At 37.3% G+C, this 19,831-nt stretch overlaps 2 protein-coding genes and 1 non-coding gene across 7 annotated transcripts in view; all 3 read left to right on the forward strand.

Annotated features, from left to right (window-relative positions):
- Window positions 1-14: 14 nt before the first annotated feature.
- LOC135160397 (calpain-7-like) lies at window positions 15-5,252 on the forward strand. 2 transcript variants are annotated; one of them, XM_064116902.1, is made up of 5 exons: window positions 15-245; window positions 333-439; window positions 518-1,111; window positions 1,576-1,730; window positions 1,831-5,252. In XM_064116902.1, the coding sequence occupies exons 3-5, from the start codon at window positions 901-903 to the stop codon at window positions 3,997-3,999; spliced, it is 2,535 nt and encodes an 844-aa protein (XP_063972972.1). In that variant the 5' UTR covers window positions 15-245; window positions 333-439; window positions 518-900; the 3' UTR covers window positions 4,000-5,252. The 2 variants fall into 2 exon arrangements, with proteins under 2 accessions (XP_063972972.1, XP_063972973.1); XM_064116903.1 differs by lacking the exons at window positions 15-245; window positions 333-439 and having other exon boundaries at window positions 492-1,111.
- A 585-nt stretch (window positions 5,253-5,837) lies between these two features.
- LOC135160392 (protein outspread) overlaps window positions 5,838-19,831 on the forward strand; it is a 33,207-nt gene continuing 19,213 nt past the window's right edge. For 3 of the 4 annotated variants that reach the window (XM_064116885.1, XM_064116889.1, XM_064116887.1), the window contains exons 1-2: window positions 5,838-7,231; window positions 17,914-17,994. In XM_064116885.1, coding sequence (XP_063972955.1) covers window positions 7,085-7,231; window positions 17,914-17,994 — 228 coding nt within the window. In that variant the 5' untranslated portion in view covers window positions 5,838-7,084. Of the gene's footprint in view, window positions 7,232-8,253; window positions 8,284-17,913; window positions 17,995-19,831 lie in introns of those variants that run through there. The other variant, XM_064116886.1, reaches the window with a different exon arrangement.
- Window positions 17,405-17,476, forward strand: Trnae-cuc (transfer RNA glutamic acid (anticodon CUC)). Its single transcript has one exon. It is a non-coding gene; the product is annotated as a tRNA-Glu (tRNA).

Below are 19,831 nucleotides of genomic sequence, written 5' to 3' on the forward strand. Positions count from 1 at the left end.
AGACGCCCAAGTGCGACGACAATCGACGCGGGATAGATGGCGACACTTGCTTTTGCGGTCGCAAATTCAACCGGATGTGGCCTATTGGCGGGCGTTTGAAATAGGAAAAACCAACATAATTTTTCGAAATGATCTAATCTCATGCTTAGGACCTCCATAATTGTTTCATTAGCAAAGTCGTCAAAGGAGATGAGTCATTTTTGCATATGGACTGGTATTCGACGAATATCTCCAGATTTAGACAAGTTAACAAAATTTTGATCATAAATTTTTTGTCGAGCGAATAGAGCACTACAAAAATTTTTATTACAAAAATTTCACTGTTCTCTTAGATTCGGAGATATTGCCCGAAATTCAACTCGACAGACCGCTTCATTATTTTACTATTCCAGGCACATGGTCCAAGGTCATGAGAGAGCTGTAACCTTATCCATTTTTGGTGAAATTTATTATTCAAGATATATTTTTAAAAATATTCACTTGAAGTAATTAATTCACGAAATTTATTTATTCAAAGTTGCCGCTAAATTCACGAGACAATGGCGGAGCCAATCAGACAACACGTCAATTTGATACAGTCTGATGAAAATTACGGATTGTACCTTGAAATCCCTGTGAACGTAGAGTAATTGTGCGATTGTTGTCTTAACAATGACAAACCGTTTATTTTTGGAATGACGAATATAATCAGATGATATTTTCCGAATTGGGAACATTCCAATGCTAATGGATAATTAGATTAATTATATGGAATTGTACAATTGATCGTGCATCAAGAGCAGGTTCCGGAGCATCCGACCTACTCAGTAGATCATTTTTAAACATAATAATACCGTTGAGATTCAGTTTAACATTTGGATTGTCAAATGTGCATGGGCGATAGTCGTGTTATGAGTGAATATGGAGGGTGGTAATTTGGAAAACGCCAAGAAGGCTGCGAGAAAGGCTGTGGATTTTGACGACTCGGGTCAGCACAAAAAAGCACTTTGTTATTATGATGTTGCTGCCCGGTTGCTCGAGAAGATATCACCGAGGAGCTCTCCTGCAGGATTCTCGGTTAGGACGAAGGTCGAGGAGTATAGAGAACGAATTTCTTTTTTACAATCCTCCAGTAAGTATTTTTTTATCAAAATGGCAGTACTAAAGTCGACTGAACCTGGTTAAATCATCGATATCTCCTTAAGGAACGATACGATTTGGGTCAATTGAAGTTCATTTTGAAGAGTGACAGAATATTATTGAGATAAAAAAAAATTGGTGAATTTCACTCTGCGGTTCCGGAGTTATTTACAATTAAAATGCGACTCTCAGCCAACAGGGGGTCGACAAATTACCGTTGTTGTGTTCTGGAATATCTTTTCTGACTACAAAATGAAACCTGACTAATTATAATCACCTGATTTGTTGAAAAATGTTCATATAACCTGAATTTTATGGAACTTCGTCCATAAATTTCTCGGAGATCGCGAGATCCTCACAAAATGAAGGATTTATTTTGATATTTCTAATAAAAGAAACGTATAGTACCTGCAAACTCACTACCTCCCTCCTTAATTAATATTTCTAATTCACTAGTTAAGGAGGACGAAGGGAGCAAGAGTCCAACTGTCGACACCAATTTACAAAGAGTGAAATTCCTAATCAATGAGGCCCTTGATGCCGATAACGAAGGCTGGAAGGATGTTGCTGTCCTTTTATACGCAGATGCAGCGCAGCTTGCATTGCATACGGTAGAAATGACCTAAGATTAAAATACTTTCTCTGTTCATTTTCAAATCATCCTGAGACATGATGTCTCCAACCCCCAACTCACGTCCTCTCGTCTTTCAGAAAAAAATGACACCATCCTCCGACAAGCAGCAGCAACTCACGAACCTGAGTATTCGCGCAATTAGCCGTGCGGAAGCCCTCGAGGGTATAACCACCCCATCCCAACTAGAGCTCCTCTCCAACCTCCCTCCAGTCCCCGACACAATTCTCGAGTCTCCCAACGACTCTCCCGAGGAAAGCCACCACCAGGCGGGTTCCTCTCCCCTGACCAGCGTCCCAACCCCTCCAAAACCGCCACAAAGTCGTCCTCACCCCCCTCGCCGAGGTCTCCATCGTGGAAGCAGCGCACATCTTCAAGTGACCGGTGGTAGTGACAGCTACACCGAAGAAGAAAAGAGAACCCTCTTAACAACCTCTCACATAAACGATAACGAGTTCGTTCCCTTCATGACCGTCGACTTATCCGAGCGATTTACCTCGCCAACCCTCTTCTCGGACAAAGACGGTGTTCTTGAATTAGCGCCAAAGCAAAAGATAGATTTTGCCGGTTGGGCACGTCCCAGTCAGCTCTTCGATAACCCAAAATTGGTTTTGGGAACTCACGTGGACTACTACAGTATTAAACAAACAGTTGTCTCTGACTGTTCTTTCGTAGCATCCTTAGCAGTGAGTGCACAGTACGAGAAGCGTTTCGGCCAGCGCCTGATAACGTCAATCCTCTTCCCGCAAAATCGAACGTCAAGAGAACCAGTTTACAATCCGTCTGGGAAGTACATGGTGAAGCTGCACATAAATGGGATTCCCCGAAAGGTCATCATAGACGATCTCCTCCCAGTCGGCAGGGACAATCAGCTATTGTGCTCGTACTCCAGTAATCGTGGAGAACTCTGGATATCCTTGCTGGAAAAAGCCTACATGAAGGTCATGGGGGGTTACGACTTCCCCGGCTCCAACAGCAACATTGACCTTCACGCTTTGACAGGATGGATCCCAGAGCGATGGGCAATCAGGCCAAATGATCCAGATTTCAATAAGGACAGGGTCTTCACTACTCTGTTAACAAGGATCCACAAAGGTGAGGTACTCGTGACAGTTGCCACTGGTGAACTCTCGGATTCCGTAGCCGATCGTACGGGACTGGTTCCCACTCATGCCTATGCAGTCCTCGATATAAGACTCATTAACAATAACAAGTTGTTGCTGCTGAAAAATCCCTGGTCTCATCTACGATGGCGGGGGAACTATTCTGAACATGATGTCAAGCACTGGACACCTGAGCTCAAGAAACTTCTTAATTATGATCCGGATTCTGCGTCGCAGTACGATAACGGAATTTTTTGGATCGATTACGAGAGCATTTGCCACTTCTTTGATGTTCTCTATTTAAATTGGAATCCAGGTCTGTTCAAGTACACGTACTGCATACATCAGATGTGGAATGCTGGTACAGGACCGATCAAAGATGCTTATAATATTGGAGATAATCCACAGTTCTCGTTGGAGGTACCGTCCGGAGTATCTGGGGACATTTGGATTCTTCTGACCCGACACATCACCGATATTGCGGACTTCAGGCAGAACCAGGAGTACATCACTGTTCTGGTGTATAAGAATAATGGAAAAAGGGTGTATTACCCTCACGATCCACCGCCCTATATCGATGGGGTGAGAATCAATAGTCCCCATTATCTTTCGAAAATCGAACTCGAGCCGGGTTCTGAGTCCAGGTACACTCTGGTGATCTCTCAATACGAAAAGATGAATACCATTTATTATACTCTTAGGGCATATGGAACGTGTCAGTTCACCCTGAAGAAAATTGCTGAGCCTTATAAATTTGAGAAAACTATTACTGATGGGCAGTGGAAGGGGGAGACTGCTGGGGGATGCGCCAATCATCCAGCGACTTATGGGAAAAACCCGACATATCAACTAGTGCTGGAGAGCTCCAATAACAATAATCATCTGTTGGTGATTTTAAAGGGACCGAAACAGTATCAGATTGGATTTGAAATCACAGCTGTTGCGTTGGGTGATTCTCAGGCACCAACGGCTTTTCAGAATAAAACTTCTGGGCCTTTTAGGTCTGGATTTGTGTATTTGGAAATTTCGGAGGTGGTGGCGGGGACTTATCATATTGTACCGGCGACCTTCATGCCGTTTCAGGAGGGACCGTTTTTCCTTACGTGTAAAGCGTCTTGTGGTTTACAACTCACGAGGATTCAGTGAAGAGAGGATGTTGAAGGGGTGGGTCTAGAGGAATTGTTAAAGTTTTATTTGAGGGGTTGAACGATTGTATCGATAAATTATTCAGTAGCAGGGAGGGAAAGTGGGGATGGAGTGTTATTTATGGTTTATCCATTTTTATTTGCACATGCAAAGGGTTTTGGGGGAGAATCGCACTAACCATAGGGACTGCTTAGTACAATTCCACCGATTTTTCGTTGATTTTGTGATTAAAATATTTTATTATTCAATTATGTTATCAATCTTCCATCAAAAAAAGATTGAATCATGTCATCGCAGATTTATAAAAATTTTTCTGACGGTATCATATCGTTATTTATATTCTGATCTCTACAATGTCAATAATCAAGTGATTGCAAAATTCGTGAAAATTTCGGGCCAAATGGAACCCAATTGAAAACTCTGGTCTTCGACCACGAAATAGATAAGAATTTTACCGGGGAAAAAATTGACAAAGTAGTTGAACATTCTTAAGGGATGTTCTATAACTCATTAAAAAGTTTCCCCTTCTCAAACAAAGAACTGTCTGTGCGCTGAAATCTCCTTGAGCCTTTTAACGTCACTGCTACTGTGGTTAGTACTAATTATGGCTGTGCTTGACACTTGGTACTTACAATTGTCAATTGTCGCTTGCTCTTATCTGCAAAATCGCATAAAATTATCAGATTTCACCCGATCAGTCTTGACGGATAGACGTTGGAAAATGGTTGACATCTTCCCATGGGAAATTTAGCCTTTGGGTCGAAGGTCATGCGGTGCTAAATTTCAAAGGTGCATCGACCCTCCAGTTAATGAATTTCTAAATTTTTCGACATCAATTTGGTGCACGCTTTTTTACGATAAAGTTTTCAAGTCAATGTTGGCTTTAATTCTCGTTCAAGGGAACAAGACTGCACGGAAACTGGCGCCTTTCATTCACGCTAGCAATTTCTCTGAATGTTTACAAAATATGAAAAATATGAAAACATAGAGCTTTTGTAACAGGTTGTATAATATTTATTCCGTAAAAATAATTTAAACTATTCTTAAGAAAAGCATCTACGTACGCTTGACTAATACATTAAAGGTTGATAACTAATTAAAATTTTTATTTTTCATCGCAATCTAATGAGTAAGAAAATAATTGAATATTGTAAATTTCTGGATTTTTACCGAGAAATTTTCGCTCAGGGGCTGCGCAATGTAATTTTATACGAAAATTAATAAAATGTATATAAACGGAATACAATGGAAAATTCAAACTTCATTAACTAAAAATGGAAATCTCGTACATAACATTTTTTAATTCGCATAAACGTCTTTGCGAGTCTAATTTTTGTTTAAAAAATTAGTCGACAGTGACTGCCATATTTGAATGTGGAGCCCTAGCCAAACGCAAATGGGCTGCCTCGAATGGCTGCGACGTTCTCCATGGTAATGCCTTACCAACAGGCACGTTCTCCACCGTTCTCCACTATAATCTCTGATATGATGGCCCTTAAAAAATATTTACAATTTTCCAGTACACCCCATGACCACCAGGTGCGTTGCCGATCCAAGACACTCCTCAAAGGGCCCTATTCAATTACCTATTGCAACAGAAATACTTTCGATCATAAAAATCAAATGTCCAAAGGCCGTCACTTCTCTGCGTGACAATTAATTAATTAATCAATGCTCCGTTCAAGCAATTATTCATTTGAAAAATCAATCGCTGACTCGGCCCCTCTGGCTGTCGCTGCTGGTACTAAAAAATATGGCGATGTTTACGGCCCCCATCCCCACCACTGAAAGTCAGGTTGGCTTTTCAGAGCTGTATCTATCAGGGCGTCTTGTGGCTCTTATTCCCATACAACAATTTTCCCACTGAAACTGTAATACGTAGAGAAGTCACACCTCCGCGCTAAGCGCGGAGTCGTGCAGCGCAAGGTGCAGAGAGTAGCCTCTGTAGAGTGTCGTGTTGTCAGTGGCTCTGCGCCCAGTGTCCAAGAATTTTGTGTAGTTTTATCGTAATATGGTGAAGTGTATCAACAGTAAAAGGTCAAGTGCTAGAAAAACAAATCCCCCAATTGGCCCGTAACATCAACAACAAACATGACCGGAATTTTATTTCTCCCGTTGTGATGGATCATAACATCGAGAATATGTGCAAGATGAATTACGCGGGGGTGCCGGTTTACAATACAGGGAATGGTGATGATGGTTAATTCTTCTTCCCTTTTTTTTCTTCATAAAATACGATCACTTTGCCTGATCAACGCATCCGTTGCGAAGAAATTATTTGGGACTTCGTCAGGATAAATAATTCTCATGGAATTTCTGTCATTCTGGTGAATAACGGGACACAATGTTTTTCAAATTTGAAAATAAAAAGACGATAGAGGTGGAAAAATAGAAGTAAAACCGCCAAGTGGACATCGTCAAGGCCGCGGTGATAGAGCTTCAGTGGATAACGAGCAGTGAATAGTGAAAAAAATATTGAGTCGAGGGAAAATGTAAATAAAGAATTTGTGGAATGATGAATGGACTGTCATGCGATCGGACTGTTGTGACGAATTTGGATCGAAGTAGATCGTGATCCAGCGAAAAAAATCATCCCAGGCATGAGAAGAATTGAGCAATTCCAAGTTACTTGTGATGGATTTTTTTAAAATGAAATAACGCAATGAAAACAGCGAGTAACTGTACGGATTACGAAATTCCGAGTTTCTCGGGAGTTTTTTCAATTTCACTGGTGAAATGAAAATATTTGTGAGGCTAAGGGCGTACCATACGCTGCGTATTGGTTACACAAACGAACAGAAGCATCAAAATATGTCGTTTGCATGTAAATCGCGTGCCAAAGCACGCACATCTCCCGTTACTAGACTTTATCAGAACTATTTTTAATTTTTTTGTCTCTCCCCTTGATTTTCACGAGCTGTGCGTGAGCGAACGTGAGTTTTTTTTTGGTTCGCGCTTAAAGTATTTTGATCGCTGCTCATCTTGGGAATTTTTGACATGTTGCACTTGGCCTGTTATTACTCGGATGTTTGTACAACGTGTATGATTAAACGTATACTCCGTCAATCGTGTTGTACGTGACGCGATGTCGGGGGGAAACGTCGTGTCGTCACCCCGTGGCGCCGGTGCTGAGTGCAGGAAATTTGTTCCTAATATATTCAACAAAAGCAAGTGCAGTAGTTGCTTTAAACAGAAGGAGGAACACAGCGCCGAGGCATTGGAATCCAATCGAGTGAGTGACATTTTATTATTTTTTTACTTTATGGATATTAATCACATTTTCATTTTATTTCTCTAGCCCGTGAGGTCTTCTTTAATTTTATTTCTACGACGTGCATACCTCACATTAAAAAGTCTTCTCCTATTGACGATCTCCCAAAACTCTTCAGAAGAACCATGAAAAGATCTTCGGAGGATCTTTGGTTGAGATTTTTTTAGGAAATATTTTGAATGATTTGAAAAATCTTTAAAAATTCTCCTGTGAAGGCATTACTGAACGAAAATTGTTTTTCAAAAATCTATTGAAGAAGTTCTTTGAGTCAGCAAAGAAATTATTTTGACGAGATTTTAGTAGTTCAATATTTCGATGAAGACCGCGATGAAATATCTTGTTAAGTCGAACTTATTTTATTCCTTTCTCCTGTCTTACTGAGGGTGGGCTGGAGAGGGAAGAGATTATGGGACATTCAACTAGGATGAATATCTGACAAAATGAGTGAGAGGAAATCGTATTCACTTAAAAACAAATCAAGTAAAGAATGAATTATGCATGATAGAAGGAAGTTATTGGCAAAATAGCTACTCGGAAGCGTAGCGTTAATTCATAAGCAAAGAGAATTACACTGTAGGGAATATATGAGCAATTTGTTACTGTACTAGTTCCATCATTATCATCAGAATGAATATACGAGACAATAAAAATCGGAGTCAGCACGTAATGCGTATATAATTCCACTAATACCAGACAAATGAATTGCTACGTTTGTGCTCTGGCACTTTGATAAACACATTTTAGGGGTTTTAAAAACCGGATTTTGTGAATTTATCAAGGCAATCAAGCTGAAGCTTTCGTAGAGCCGCTATTTCCAAGAGAGAAGGCAATATAATCTGCCGGGAGTACTATCAGTAGGTCACATTAGTGCTTGTTTTTCAGACATTTGCCTTTTACCTACTGCATTATTTATGGAACATTACTGAAGGTGAGCGAATCCCCAGGCCTATCATTCGTCAAGAGGTGACTCGAAATAAATTCTCGATACAAGACGATATATGCTGAGAATTTTGGTATGGACTCTTCGATTGTTAAAGCATTCGTCACGCAGAGAAAAATATTCTTGAAAAATTACGTGACTGTTGTGTAATCTGCCAGGCAAAACGGTATTCAATAAAAATTATGGAACAGTTACGCTTTTTTTCAGGGAACGTTCCACACTTTTTCTGGAATGTTTTAGACTTTTTCCTGAAAGTTCACCGAAGAAGTGCGTAACTGTTCCGCAATTTTTACCGAATATTATTTTGATTGGCAAATCACGGAACAGGTACGTAATTTTTCAAGAATTTTCCCCGTGCAGTTATAATTTTGATTAAACGCCTTCAATGATTAGAAAAAGAAATAAATTTCTCAAAAGTCTTCTCTCCAGAACGTTAGAAATTAAAATCATTCAGGCAGTTTGTTTAAGGCTCAGTAAAGGAATATTTAGCACGAATATTTTTTTTTCTCAGTGAAAAATACAATTTTTTTTACATTAGCTGTAAATTTTATTTTACGATTAGTGACAGAAAAGTTTTTTTTTATGGGACATTAACTTTTGTTACGAAACCTGTTATCGGTTTCATCATCATCACCGATTTCCTCTTTCGATTACTACTTTTTAAAAATATTAAAATAATTCTGAGTGAGTTTACGAATTTGCCTGGGGATTTAACATTAAGAAAAACATTGATAGCACTTGACAAATACGACTAATCATCAGAAATCGAAAGAATGGTATTGATTTTTTTACATGTATCATGGGAGATTAACACATCCTCAAACAATCGAGAGCAGGATAAAACGTGATCGTGAAAAAAAAAGTTTAATGTAAATACATCGGTAACACTTTACACGTGCGACCTATCACGAATTACGAACTCGTTGAGTCTTCCGTGTATTTTTTTTTTTTTCTTTATGGAAGTCAATTCTTGTTGAGAGTTTTATAAATGTGCCAGGGATAACTCACCCGAGAAAATGGCAAACAGAAATAATTTTTTTAAGAGAATGAATTTTTAAACATTCCTGGGCAGGTTTAGAGTCCTTTTTCCCGTGGACTGCGCAAAGTTCAAGGTCGCGTGTAGAATTGACGCGCGAGTAGTTCTGCACGTGCCCTCCAGCGAAATAAAAGACACTATCTCCCGAAAGATTATCTCCCCTTGTAATAAAAATTTGTATTTTTGGTACAAGGGGAGATTGCATTGGATTCAAACGAAACTCTCAATTTTTTTCCACTCATTCGCGATATTTTAGATGGAAATATTTCAACTTTTCGCTCATTCAAACCGAAATGTTTTGATTATAAAAAAATACTTCACTTATAATCGAATAATTTATTGGAGTTGATTATATGTTACACTTGATGCGACAAATTCACACTATCCAACTCTAGATTTTTTATAACTCTCTTTGTTTATCCAATTTTTTCATGAGAATGAATTTAAATCGCTCCCAGGGAATGTAATCGTTCCCCAAAATTCCAATTCCATCAAAAATAAGCAAAAAATGATCGATTACTCCAAATTTCGAATTCACAAAAAATTAAAAAATATTTACTAAATGAATTTCGCTGATAACCAATTTTAGCTTAACATTTTCAAATGAAACAAACTTTTTGTGTCCTCTCACACATGCACTCAACAGGTGAAAATTGCTCTCCCAACCCACAATGAATTCTCCATTAATCTCTCCAATCGGAATATCATGTGGGAATAAACTGAGTCTCCTAAAAACTGAAAAAAAAAAAATTCCAACCGAGCCATGATCCATGTTCCCATTTTCCCCCATTTAATTCAGTTAAAAAGTTCTCAAGTGAAATCGGGCAATTAACCCGAGTTTCGGTAATTAAATCAACGTATCCCCCTCAGTAGACGTGATTTTTTTTCAACTAAACCTCCATAAAGACTGAAAAAAAAAAGAAGTTATGAAAAATTTAAATGCTGAATTGGTGTGGATTGGCTGGTGGAGCCCATATATATGTACATGTATTCATGCATTATCCAATTTGAAAACCAGTTTCTCTTGAAATTATACTCAGGTCTAGAAAATCTTACACGTATACAATGAATTTATCTGACGCGCCCGCTGCGAATTTCGGAATGCCGGAATCCTTGCGACCTGTTCCCGGTGCATTCCAGATATTCTTTCTCCCTCACTCTCTCTATTCCCCTCTTTTGACGGGCCCTATGAGTGTGAGTATACCAGTGTGATTCCATGCACACTAGGTGACGCATATACATGTGAGGAATGTGCATGTGTTAGTGTGAAATATCTATAGACACATGGGTGGCGCCATCTTTGCCAGGGGCCTTATCCCGAGTGGCAATTTTGCATGAGTTCTCCGGGTCTAATTCCATTTGAGATCCAATACCAATCAGGATCCTTGTGAGACCATTTCCCGGATAAGAGGTCAGTCAGTTCAGTCTCGCGGTAGATCATATGGGTCCGGTATGGGTCAGTCCCTTCTGGTCTTGTTCCGATCAGTTGAGACTTAAAATTAGAGCTGACGGTCCTACTCCAGTTATTAGAATCCGGAATACCCGACTTCACATTGATACACCGATGGAACCGAATTAAATGTCCCAGCGCCTTCAGCGAGATGCGGACGAAGTCCCACCTCGAGGGCTTATTTAACGTGGGAAAAAATAATTCCTCCCTCGGGAATAATTTTTATTCTTCAGCACTTTTGTAAATTATGTTGTTCTCAAGACATTGTAAATTTGTGGAGACTTCAATTACGGAAATCCTATTTTCTTTTTTTTTTTTTTTCAAATTTTTCCCATCAGAATTCATCGCAAATCATGAAAAACCACGCGCTGCAGCGTTTCCCTCATGGGGTGACCAATCTAGGGGTGATTGGGCAGTAAAAAAATTTGAATTTTCTGAATAGACAACTTTGCAGCCCGAAAGGGTGGACACAACAATATTTTTGAAGGTGTGCATGACCTCAGCGTGTAAATATGCATTTTTTGACCTTCTCTGTTGCTCTCATGTTGCTGATGAGGTGTTTTTCTATCCTGCCAGGATGGCTTGCGGTACCTAGTAGTACCAGCCCTCTTACCACTTTCGTCTTTAGCTTCTCGGTGCTCTCTGTCAGTTATATCTACACGCATGTAGCTGATTGGAGGAAGAAGACTATCCGTTTGAAGAAAGCCCCGAGGGCTTGTGTCGATCACTCATGCACTCCCTCACTCACTCCTCTGTTTCTAAAATCTCCACGAGTTTGTCGACTAGAATATTACGGATACGACTGGCTGAGCACATACCACGAAGCCAAAATGATACTTAAGTGTTTTGAGAAGAAGCCAGTCATTATATTTGGAAAAAAAAAAATACTGACCTGGCTGGGAGTCTGAGGCGATGAAAGGGTTGCTCACGTCTTTCAAACAGTTTCTAGTACGCATTCCTTTAGAATCTAGATTCCTCGAGGTATTTTTTGCTGTGAAAATGTCTGACATTAGCCGTGAAAATTTCGATGACTTGAAGATGATTTTTTAGAAGGGCGAGTTGAAATGCTTTTTTGCATTTTTAAATGAACAAAGAAATTTTGAATAATAATTTCTCCTCTAGAGGACGAAATATGGGATGAAATGACAATCGATCAGTTTTTAGGTCAAGTTTTGTTCAATAAATTAGACTTGGGAGGCTAATTTTATGGATAAAACAAACTTTTCTTCCACTTTTCACCCCCTCGAGGTCTAATTTGTACCTAAAATTTATTGTCGCATGTAAAAAAAAATTCGAGCCACGAAATCTCAGGTGAAATATTTGAATTTGTTTATTTAAAGAGGATAGATCATCAGAAGACAATAATGTTAGGAAATAGAAGGTACTCGGCCACCATGGGGTCGCCATCTTGTTTGTATATTCCTTCCTCCGTCGCAAGGCCATTCGGAGCATTTTATTCGGGCATTTTATTTTTAAACATTTATTTGGAATTATTTACCACCTTTTGACCGCCGTTAACTCACTTCATTCCATTTTTATAACGAAAACGTAAATATTCTCATTTATTCTTAATTATTTTAGTAAAAATTTCGCTGCAGAATACAACTACAATTTTAAAACGTTTCCAATGACTGTTATTTGACAGTCATGTGACTGGATATTCAATCTGTCATAATTGGAATAGTTTACCCTTGTCACTCCTATTTAAATGGAATATGACGATAAGTAGAATTTATGTCACCAAAAAATATAAAAGTTGGGAAATCATTGTGAAATGTAGACAGATAACGTGATATTTTTATTACTATTTAAATAAAATAATCTCTGAAAATCTTCATTAATAATGTGGCTATCTAACCGAATAAAAATATGATCATCGTGTCAGTGAAAGTGTTTGAAATATGACCATTCTTTGATTTTTATGTGGCCTCCCCCATTTTTACCATAATATGACAAATTTATCACCGTTAAATGACAGTCATCTGTCGTCATATATTTCATTCACCATAATTTTAGTAATTTTCCATTACCGCAGCATATGGCAGTGACATGACATGTCACAAAATTTTTACACATCCCCAGTACCATTTTGAGCTAATAAAATCTTCTGGTGCTTTTGATATAAATAATTTTGACATTTCCAGTCAAATTTTCGCTCCTCACGAGCCATCAAATCGTAAAATATTGATGCAGTATGGAGCTGCAAAGTTCAAACTATCCTGAGTATTACTTATATACATATGTATGTATACATATATATGTACATGTTGGCTCCCCTTCTCGCGTGAGTTAAAATCAGGTTCGTGATGCGCACTTGTCGAGAGTTACTGGTGGTGGCGAGCCAGAAAGTCGTGACTGCGTACAACAGCTGTCTCCATACTGGCTACCATCATGCCACTACTATATTGCAATTCACGTTTTCGACCTGCTGATTTCTCATGCTATATCATAAATCTTGTACTCTCTTTTCGGTGATGCTGTCAAAAATTCTCTTCATCCTGCGAATAACTCGGTCTGAATGAGAATTATATCCCTTTCACATTTTCCCTCGTGTTATTTATTCTCACATAAGTTATTCGTATAATGCGACGAGATTCTATTATCCGATTACACCTGAAACTGCTTTGCGTTACCCTGCATGGTGTTGGCTTCAGCATTAACTCAATTACGTGGATATTTTTTTTTTTTGCTTCCTTTCCGGGGGTGATGATGATCATCATTGACAGTTCGGAATTGTCGGTGGGAAAAGTTAGGGAGGAGTGCGTTAATACACGCTTGAGGAAATTTTATTGCACGGAGAGAAAAATTATTAAAAAATTACGTTCTCGCATGGAGAGGAAAAATCTTAAAAAATTGGGTGTTCGCATTGAGAGAAAAATTCTTAAACGATTACGTACCTGTTCATAATCTGCCAGTCAAAACAGTAATCAGTAAAAATTACGAAACGATTACGGATTTTTTTACTGAACGTTTCGTATTTTGTCTGGAAGGTTTTGGACTTTTTCTGGAAATTTTTACTGAAAAAGGGGGCAACTGTTCCGTAATTTTTACCGGATAATGTTTTGACTGGTAGATTACGGAACAGGCAGGTAATTTTTAAAGAATTTTTCTCGCCGTATGGGGCGTAGAGAGAAAAGTCTGTGAAAAATTACTGTGCCGGGTTGGGTTGAAGCGGAATTTTTTTTGTCTAATTCTAATTCTTTTCGAATGATTCGGTGCCTGAAGAAGGTTAGACGGTGCTCCTAGTGAATTTCTGTGGTATCTGGTACCTCCGTTGGTAAGAGTGTCCGGCGGGATACTAGGAGACCCGGGTTTCATTCCCAGGTGGGCTAAAGTGGTATTTTTTTCTGTCTAATTCTAATTCTCTTCGATTTTTTGAAATTTTTGCGACACTTTTCATGGCGAGACGCAGCATGCTCGAATACTGGAATGTGTTTTATTAACACATAAAAATTCCTATTAATACCATAAACTTTGTAATTAATGATATGTGACTTCGTAAAATTTCCTAAACAACACTATAAAATTTAAAGGTCTATCATTTTTTATTCGAGGTTAAATGAAAAATTTATAGGAATCTTTTAAAAATACATATCTAGTTCAATTAATTTTATTGGGCTTCCCTTCATTTTTTTAATGTACCACACAGCAATTTTTCGGTAACTCATTGTGATTGGGTAACGATGAGCGCCAAATATAGCCGATTACTTTGAATTTTTGCAAGACCGATACAGAAGGTTTCCTAAGCGGATAAATAAATTTTACTAGGGGGCACAGTAATTTTTCTCAGCCCTGCAATTTGCGCCCTAACGCAGAACCGTAATTTTCATCAGAATGACACTATAAAAATTCCCAGATGTTTCTCTCCCAGTGAATTTTATAAATTCGTTGCAATAGTTTATTTCTATTTTTATTAGGAATCTTATAAACTTTACAGCACTTTTTTTAAAACAAAAATGTCCAGAAGAAAATTCTGGATGTGATGAAGAAGTTCATCCCTAATTGAAAAATTTAATTTAAATGGTGAATCGAAATCAAGATTTTCAACTGAAAAAATGGAAAATCAATAAATTCTAGTGACAACATGATAAATGAAAGATGTACGAGATGTAATGACGTCTGTTGTCCTCAATATCTTGTGGGCAAAAGGTTCTCATGATATCCAAGACTTATTTAGAGAGTCCAGTTGCAAATACGACACTCATAATTTTATGTAATCACTCAATCTCTCGTTCTCCTCACAATCTGAAATTCATATCCACGAGACTAATCTAGCATTAGTGGGGTCAACTGAGATACGATGTTTTCCCAAGCATTGTCGATCAAATTATCTCCGCACTCAGCTTTCAAAACTTTCTTCCAAAGGTGTGTCTTTTACTCGCGACATCAATAATCTGACCTGTTTTGGGGCCATTTCGCTTTTCTTCCTTAGAAGTGTTAACTGTTCAACTAAATGTCATATTCAATAAATTTTTATCGAACAACTTTGCAAAATATTCAATGAATCACTTTAACTCGACGTCATTAGAAACAAGTGGGAAATTAATTTCCTCACAACAATATCTTCAACATATTTATTGGATTGTGGACAGGGATTTACTAAATAATATCAAACGATTTGGTTATAAACATTAATTATTTACACAGACGGTTAATTTTTGTCCACCCATACCATGCAATAATATTCTTGACGACATTTATTTGAATGGAATTTCCGTGATATATTTTAAATTGAATTAAATGATATTCTAACGATCAGACGCATTCCGATTTTACTTATCAGGAAAAATAAATAATAATTTTCTTGTTATCGTGTAAAATATTTACTCGTTCGTTTTTGATTAAATTTTTATGGTGAACAGTTAAAAAATGTTAATGAAAAAAATGAAAGCATCTGAAAATGAATTTCTCCGAATAGTCGCTGAGAAAATTGAGATCTTCAATTCCTGATATCTCGAGTATGTTCAACATAATTAATTATAAGAACTGCCAACGGTATTGTAACGATGGATCTCCACCAGTAACTACCGATTATACTGACTAGCCCACGTCATGCTCCGATTAGTTAATAGTCTGTATCGCTATAGCATATAGTCCCACTATTGCCTTTAATTGAATTAATAATGCACACTGCTCGTTAGTGAATCTATACAACAAGACGCTAATAGCTTCCATAATTATAACCTTCTTTTTAAATTAGTATGCGTATAAAGCGATTGTATACTTTTTATTTTAATGTCATGCATCAGTCCTTACTCGGGTGAATTGTGTTTATAATTTTTTTTTATCCAGACGAGGTTTTCTCGGACGCTCCCTCTACATAGGTGCGTCTGTCATGTAAACTACCACATGTATGCAACAATTTTCCAACCAGAGCTTGGAAATTTATTAAAAAATTCTGATCAATTTTTACTGAAAACTTTGCGTTCCTAATCTCTATTTAAAATTCCATTTAAAATTTTCACTTTTTTTCCAAGAGAAAAGAAAAAGGCTGTACAGATTATTTAATCGAAAAGAATCAGGAGAATCAATAAATCAATAAAATCAATAAAAATCAATAGACTTTTTTATCTTGACTCAAATATTTTATCCTTTTATTAATTTTTTTCTTGGAAAAATCTTGGAGAATTCATATCGAACATTTCCCGTATGAAAAATCTCTCTAAAATCGAGTGAATGGAAGCATAAATTTTCCAAAATTTTAATTCAAATTCCATTTTAAAAATGTCTGTTAAATCTCTACAAATTTTTATACATAAATAACATAGAAATAAAATCAGCCAAAGACTGAGATAATAGTTTTCGTCAGATATTTACTAGAATCTTCTCCCGGATTTGCCAAGTTTTTCCGTAAAATGGTCTTGCGTGTGGATTATTATCATTATTTTTATCATGATCATGTCGAGTTCTCTGGATCAGTAGGCAGGCCCCCCTACCCACTGATCCAGAGATCACTGGCTCGATCTTAGCCGAGGGCAGATATTGACCAGAAGAACATAGCCCACGGATTCCGTTCCAAGTCGAGAATTTTCAAAGTGTAGGCGGTACCTGTGAAGACTTCCAGACAACCACAATGATGGTGGAGAGGGGTGAGGAGGAGGAGGGAGATCAGATCACATGCGCTTACCTCGTATCTCAGTATTTTCTGGTGGTTTTCACTGAGACAAGAGAAAAAGCGACGGTCAAGGCGAAAGTGGGCCCCCCAGCTGCATGGATACGATGCCTCGGATAATGGGCCTTTTCGGTTTAACTAGAGACTTTCAACGCCTTCTATGAAAATACATGGGATTGTCTGGTCGTTGTGTCCAGCTCGGTGGGAGGGGTTGTCTGGGTAGTCAGGCAAAAATCGGAAAGTTGTGGTGGGCAACAATATCTGATCATGTTGGGGAGATATAATGAAATTGATGGGAAAACGATGGGAAAAAAATTTTCTGCATTCTGCATTTTCTTTGATTTTTTTGATTGAATGCAAACTTTTATTTCGACAGACGAGAATTTTTCAGAATTGTAAATAAAACTGGCGAATTTTAGGAATTATTTTGACAAAATTTGGATTTTTTCACTTATTTGTCTCGGTAATAAATGGAGATAGGGGTAAATAATATATTTAATAAATTATGTTCAGTAAACATTTGTTTTTTTGAAAGCAAATTTCGTAATTTAATTGTTTACTTCAAAATCACTAAGTGAAGGACCATTTGCAACTTCTCCGGTATTGTCTAGTGGCTAGGATATCTGGCTCTCACCCAGAAGGCCCGGGTTCGATTCCCGGTACCGGAAATTTTTGCATTTTTTTTTTTCGTGGAAATATTCTAAAAAATACTTATGTATATATCATAAATTGTTTAAGTCAAAATTGCCGATTTTCCGTGATTTACGAGGTTTTTGGGAGCTCCGTGTAGGACAGAACCACTTTTATCACAGAGTTTCGCTTAGACTCATAGACCATTTGAAATAAAATCTGCAAAATTTCACTGAATTTTATTCTCAGTCCAATGATACAGATGACTTGCAAACAAAAATCGACAAAAAATTCATTGTGTGTGAGTAAATAGTCTCATCAATATCATTTCAATTATTGTCATTAACTTTAAAATGACCCTTCATTACAGCGAAATAATTGAAGCAAAAAATAAACATGTTTATTTGTTTACACCCAATAATCACAGGTAGCAATCGTTCTCATTCATTACATATTTTGCATCTGTATGTTGCAGGCCACACGGAAGATATCCAAATATGGCTACCTCTTTGTCGCACCCAACTGGGATTTTTCCAATCCGCTCAATCGAACCAAAGTAAGTACCACTGGCAATTTGTTATTTAGTTAATCGCGAGGAATAATTATAATTTTTTACTGAAGTAACTGGCATATTCAGTATAAATTCATCAAAATATTCTCAACATTCACTTGTTCACTATCGCAAAGCCATCTCTTCCCACTCAATCAGTCCAAATTTCCCCTTCACATCACTGTCCCGTGACAGGTGTCGTGGAAATTATCAGGGAATGAAGAAATCATGATTTTCCTCTCGGTCTGAAAAGTCCCTCAGTGATTAAAATAAGTAAAAGGTGTGTTGAGAAATTGCATACCAATAGTTTTCCGACCAATCTCACACGATGTGCCACGCACTCTTTCACTTTTCTCTTCTTCGAAATAAACTCGATAAACTGGTACAAGAAACTATATCCATAGATAGACGGCAATCTGTTTCAGGAATATTGCTAACCGTGTTAATAATCAGTTGAAAATAATTTATAGTAGTACTCGCAAGTTTCACTTCCACCGGATGTTGGTTGCATTCTCCATTTGATCAAAATTCCGCCCGTCTGATATCAGCTTTCTTCGGTAGTGGATATTCGCTAAGAATAAACGAGCTAACAACGTTCAATCAGCGAGGAAACTCTAATAGATTTAGACGAAAAATTCCATTAATTTTCCAACGATTTCTATTGGTGAAAAAATAAAGTATTCTGCGCACAAAAAAGAGTGAAATTCATTTTTTAATCAACTTTGTTTATTAAAAAATATTTTTTGTGGAAAAACTGACTCAACTTTTCTGTCTCAATGTTTCCAAAGTTTTTAGGCTCTATTTTATTCTCTTTATCAAAAAATCCAAGAAAAGCAATTACTAAAACGATAACAATTATATTAATTGGAAAGTTTTCTAATTTAATTGGAAATCACGTGATTAACGTGAGCTACATTTTTATCATTTTCACTTTCTATAGATAAGATCTCAATAAAGTAAACTACATATAAAATAATTCAGTCGATTTTCACGTTTTTTGTTAAAGAGAAAAGAAAAAAGTTGTACAGATTATTTGATCGAAAATAATCAGTAGAATCAACAGACTTTTATTTAGTTCGAGTGAAATATTTTATCCTTTTATTAAATATTGTCAATAAGAATGAGAAAAAAACATTGGACAAATCCTGTAGAATTCCCTTATGAAATATCTCTATAAAATCAACTGAATGGAAAGATGAATTTTTCAAAATTTTAATTAAAATTCCATTAAAAAAGGTCTGTGAAACCTGTAGAATTTTTTATATACAAATAACATAGAAATAAAATCAGCCACGTGATTAACATGAGCTATATTTTATCATTTTCACTTTCTATAGATAAGATCTCCATATCATCTATATATAGAAAAAATCACTAGATTTCGCCCACCAGAACCCGGGAAAAACTGTCAGAAATTTAATAGAAATCCCATGGAAATTTCTAATAACTTTTTTTTTTCATGCGTGCAGTCAATATCGGAATACACCGTCCTGTTAGTGCAGCAGAATAAAACATTAAACGTTGTGGAATAAAAAAAAATTGATGAAGAAGGCTTTTTCACACGACCTGAAGTAACTTTCCCTTGCCGATTGCATTGCGGCTCGCGCATCAAAAAGCCAGCAATCGATGGGATAATACTCCTGTCCCCAGTATATCTCCCTCCACTTTAATATCTCGCACCATGATTACTGGATTTCTAAAATAATATACAACACGCGATGACTTACCTCGTGACCAGCACCTTCACACCTATTCCATTCAATTGTCCATGAAAATTATTGATTTCAATCGTGGCGACCGATCTGCTAATTTCGATTGAAAAATCATAGGTTTTTCGTGACAA

The sequence above is a fragment of the Diachasmimorpha longicaudata genome, chromosome 3 (assembly GCF_034640455.1).
Source record: "Diachasmimorpha longicaudata isolate KC_UGA_2023 chromosome 3, iyDiaLong2, whole genome shotgun sequence".
Classification (NCBI taxonomy): domain Eukaryota; kingdom Metazoa; phylum Arthropoda; class Insecta; order Hymenoptera; family Braconidae; genus Diachasmimorpha; species Diachasmimorpha longicaudata.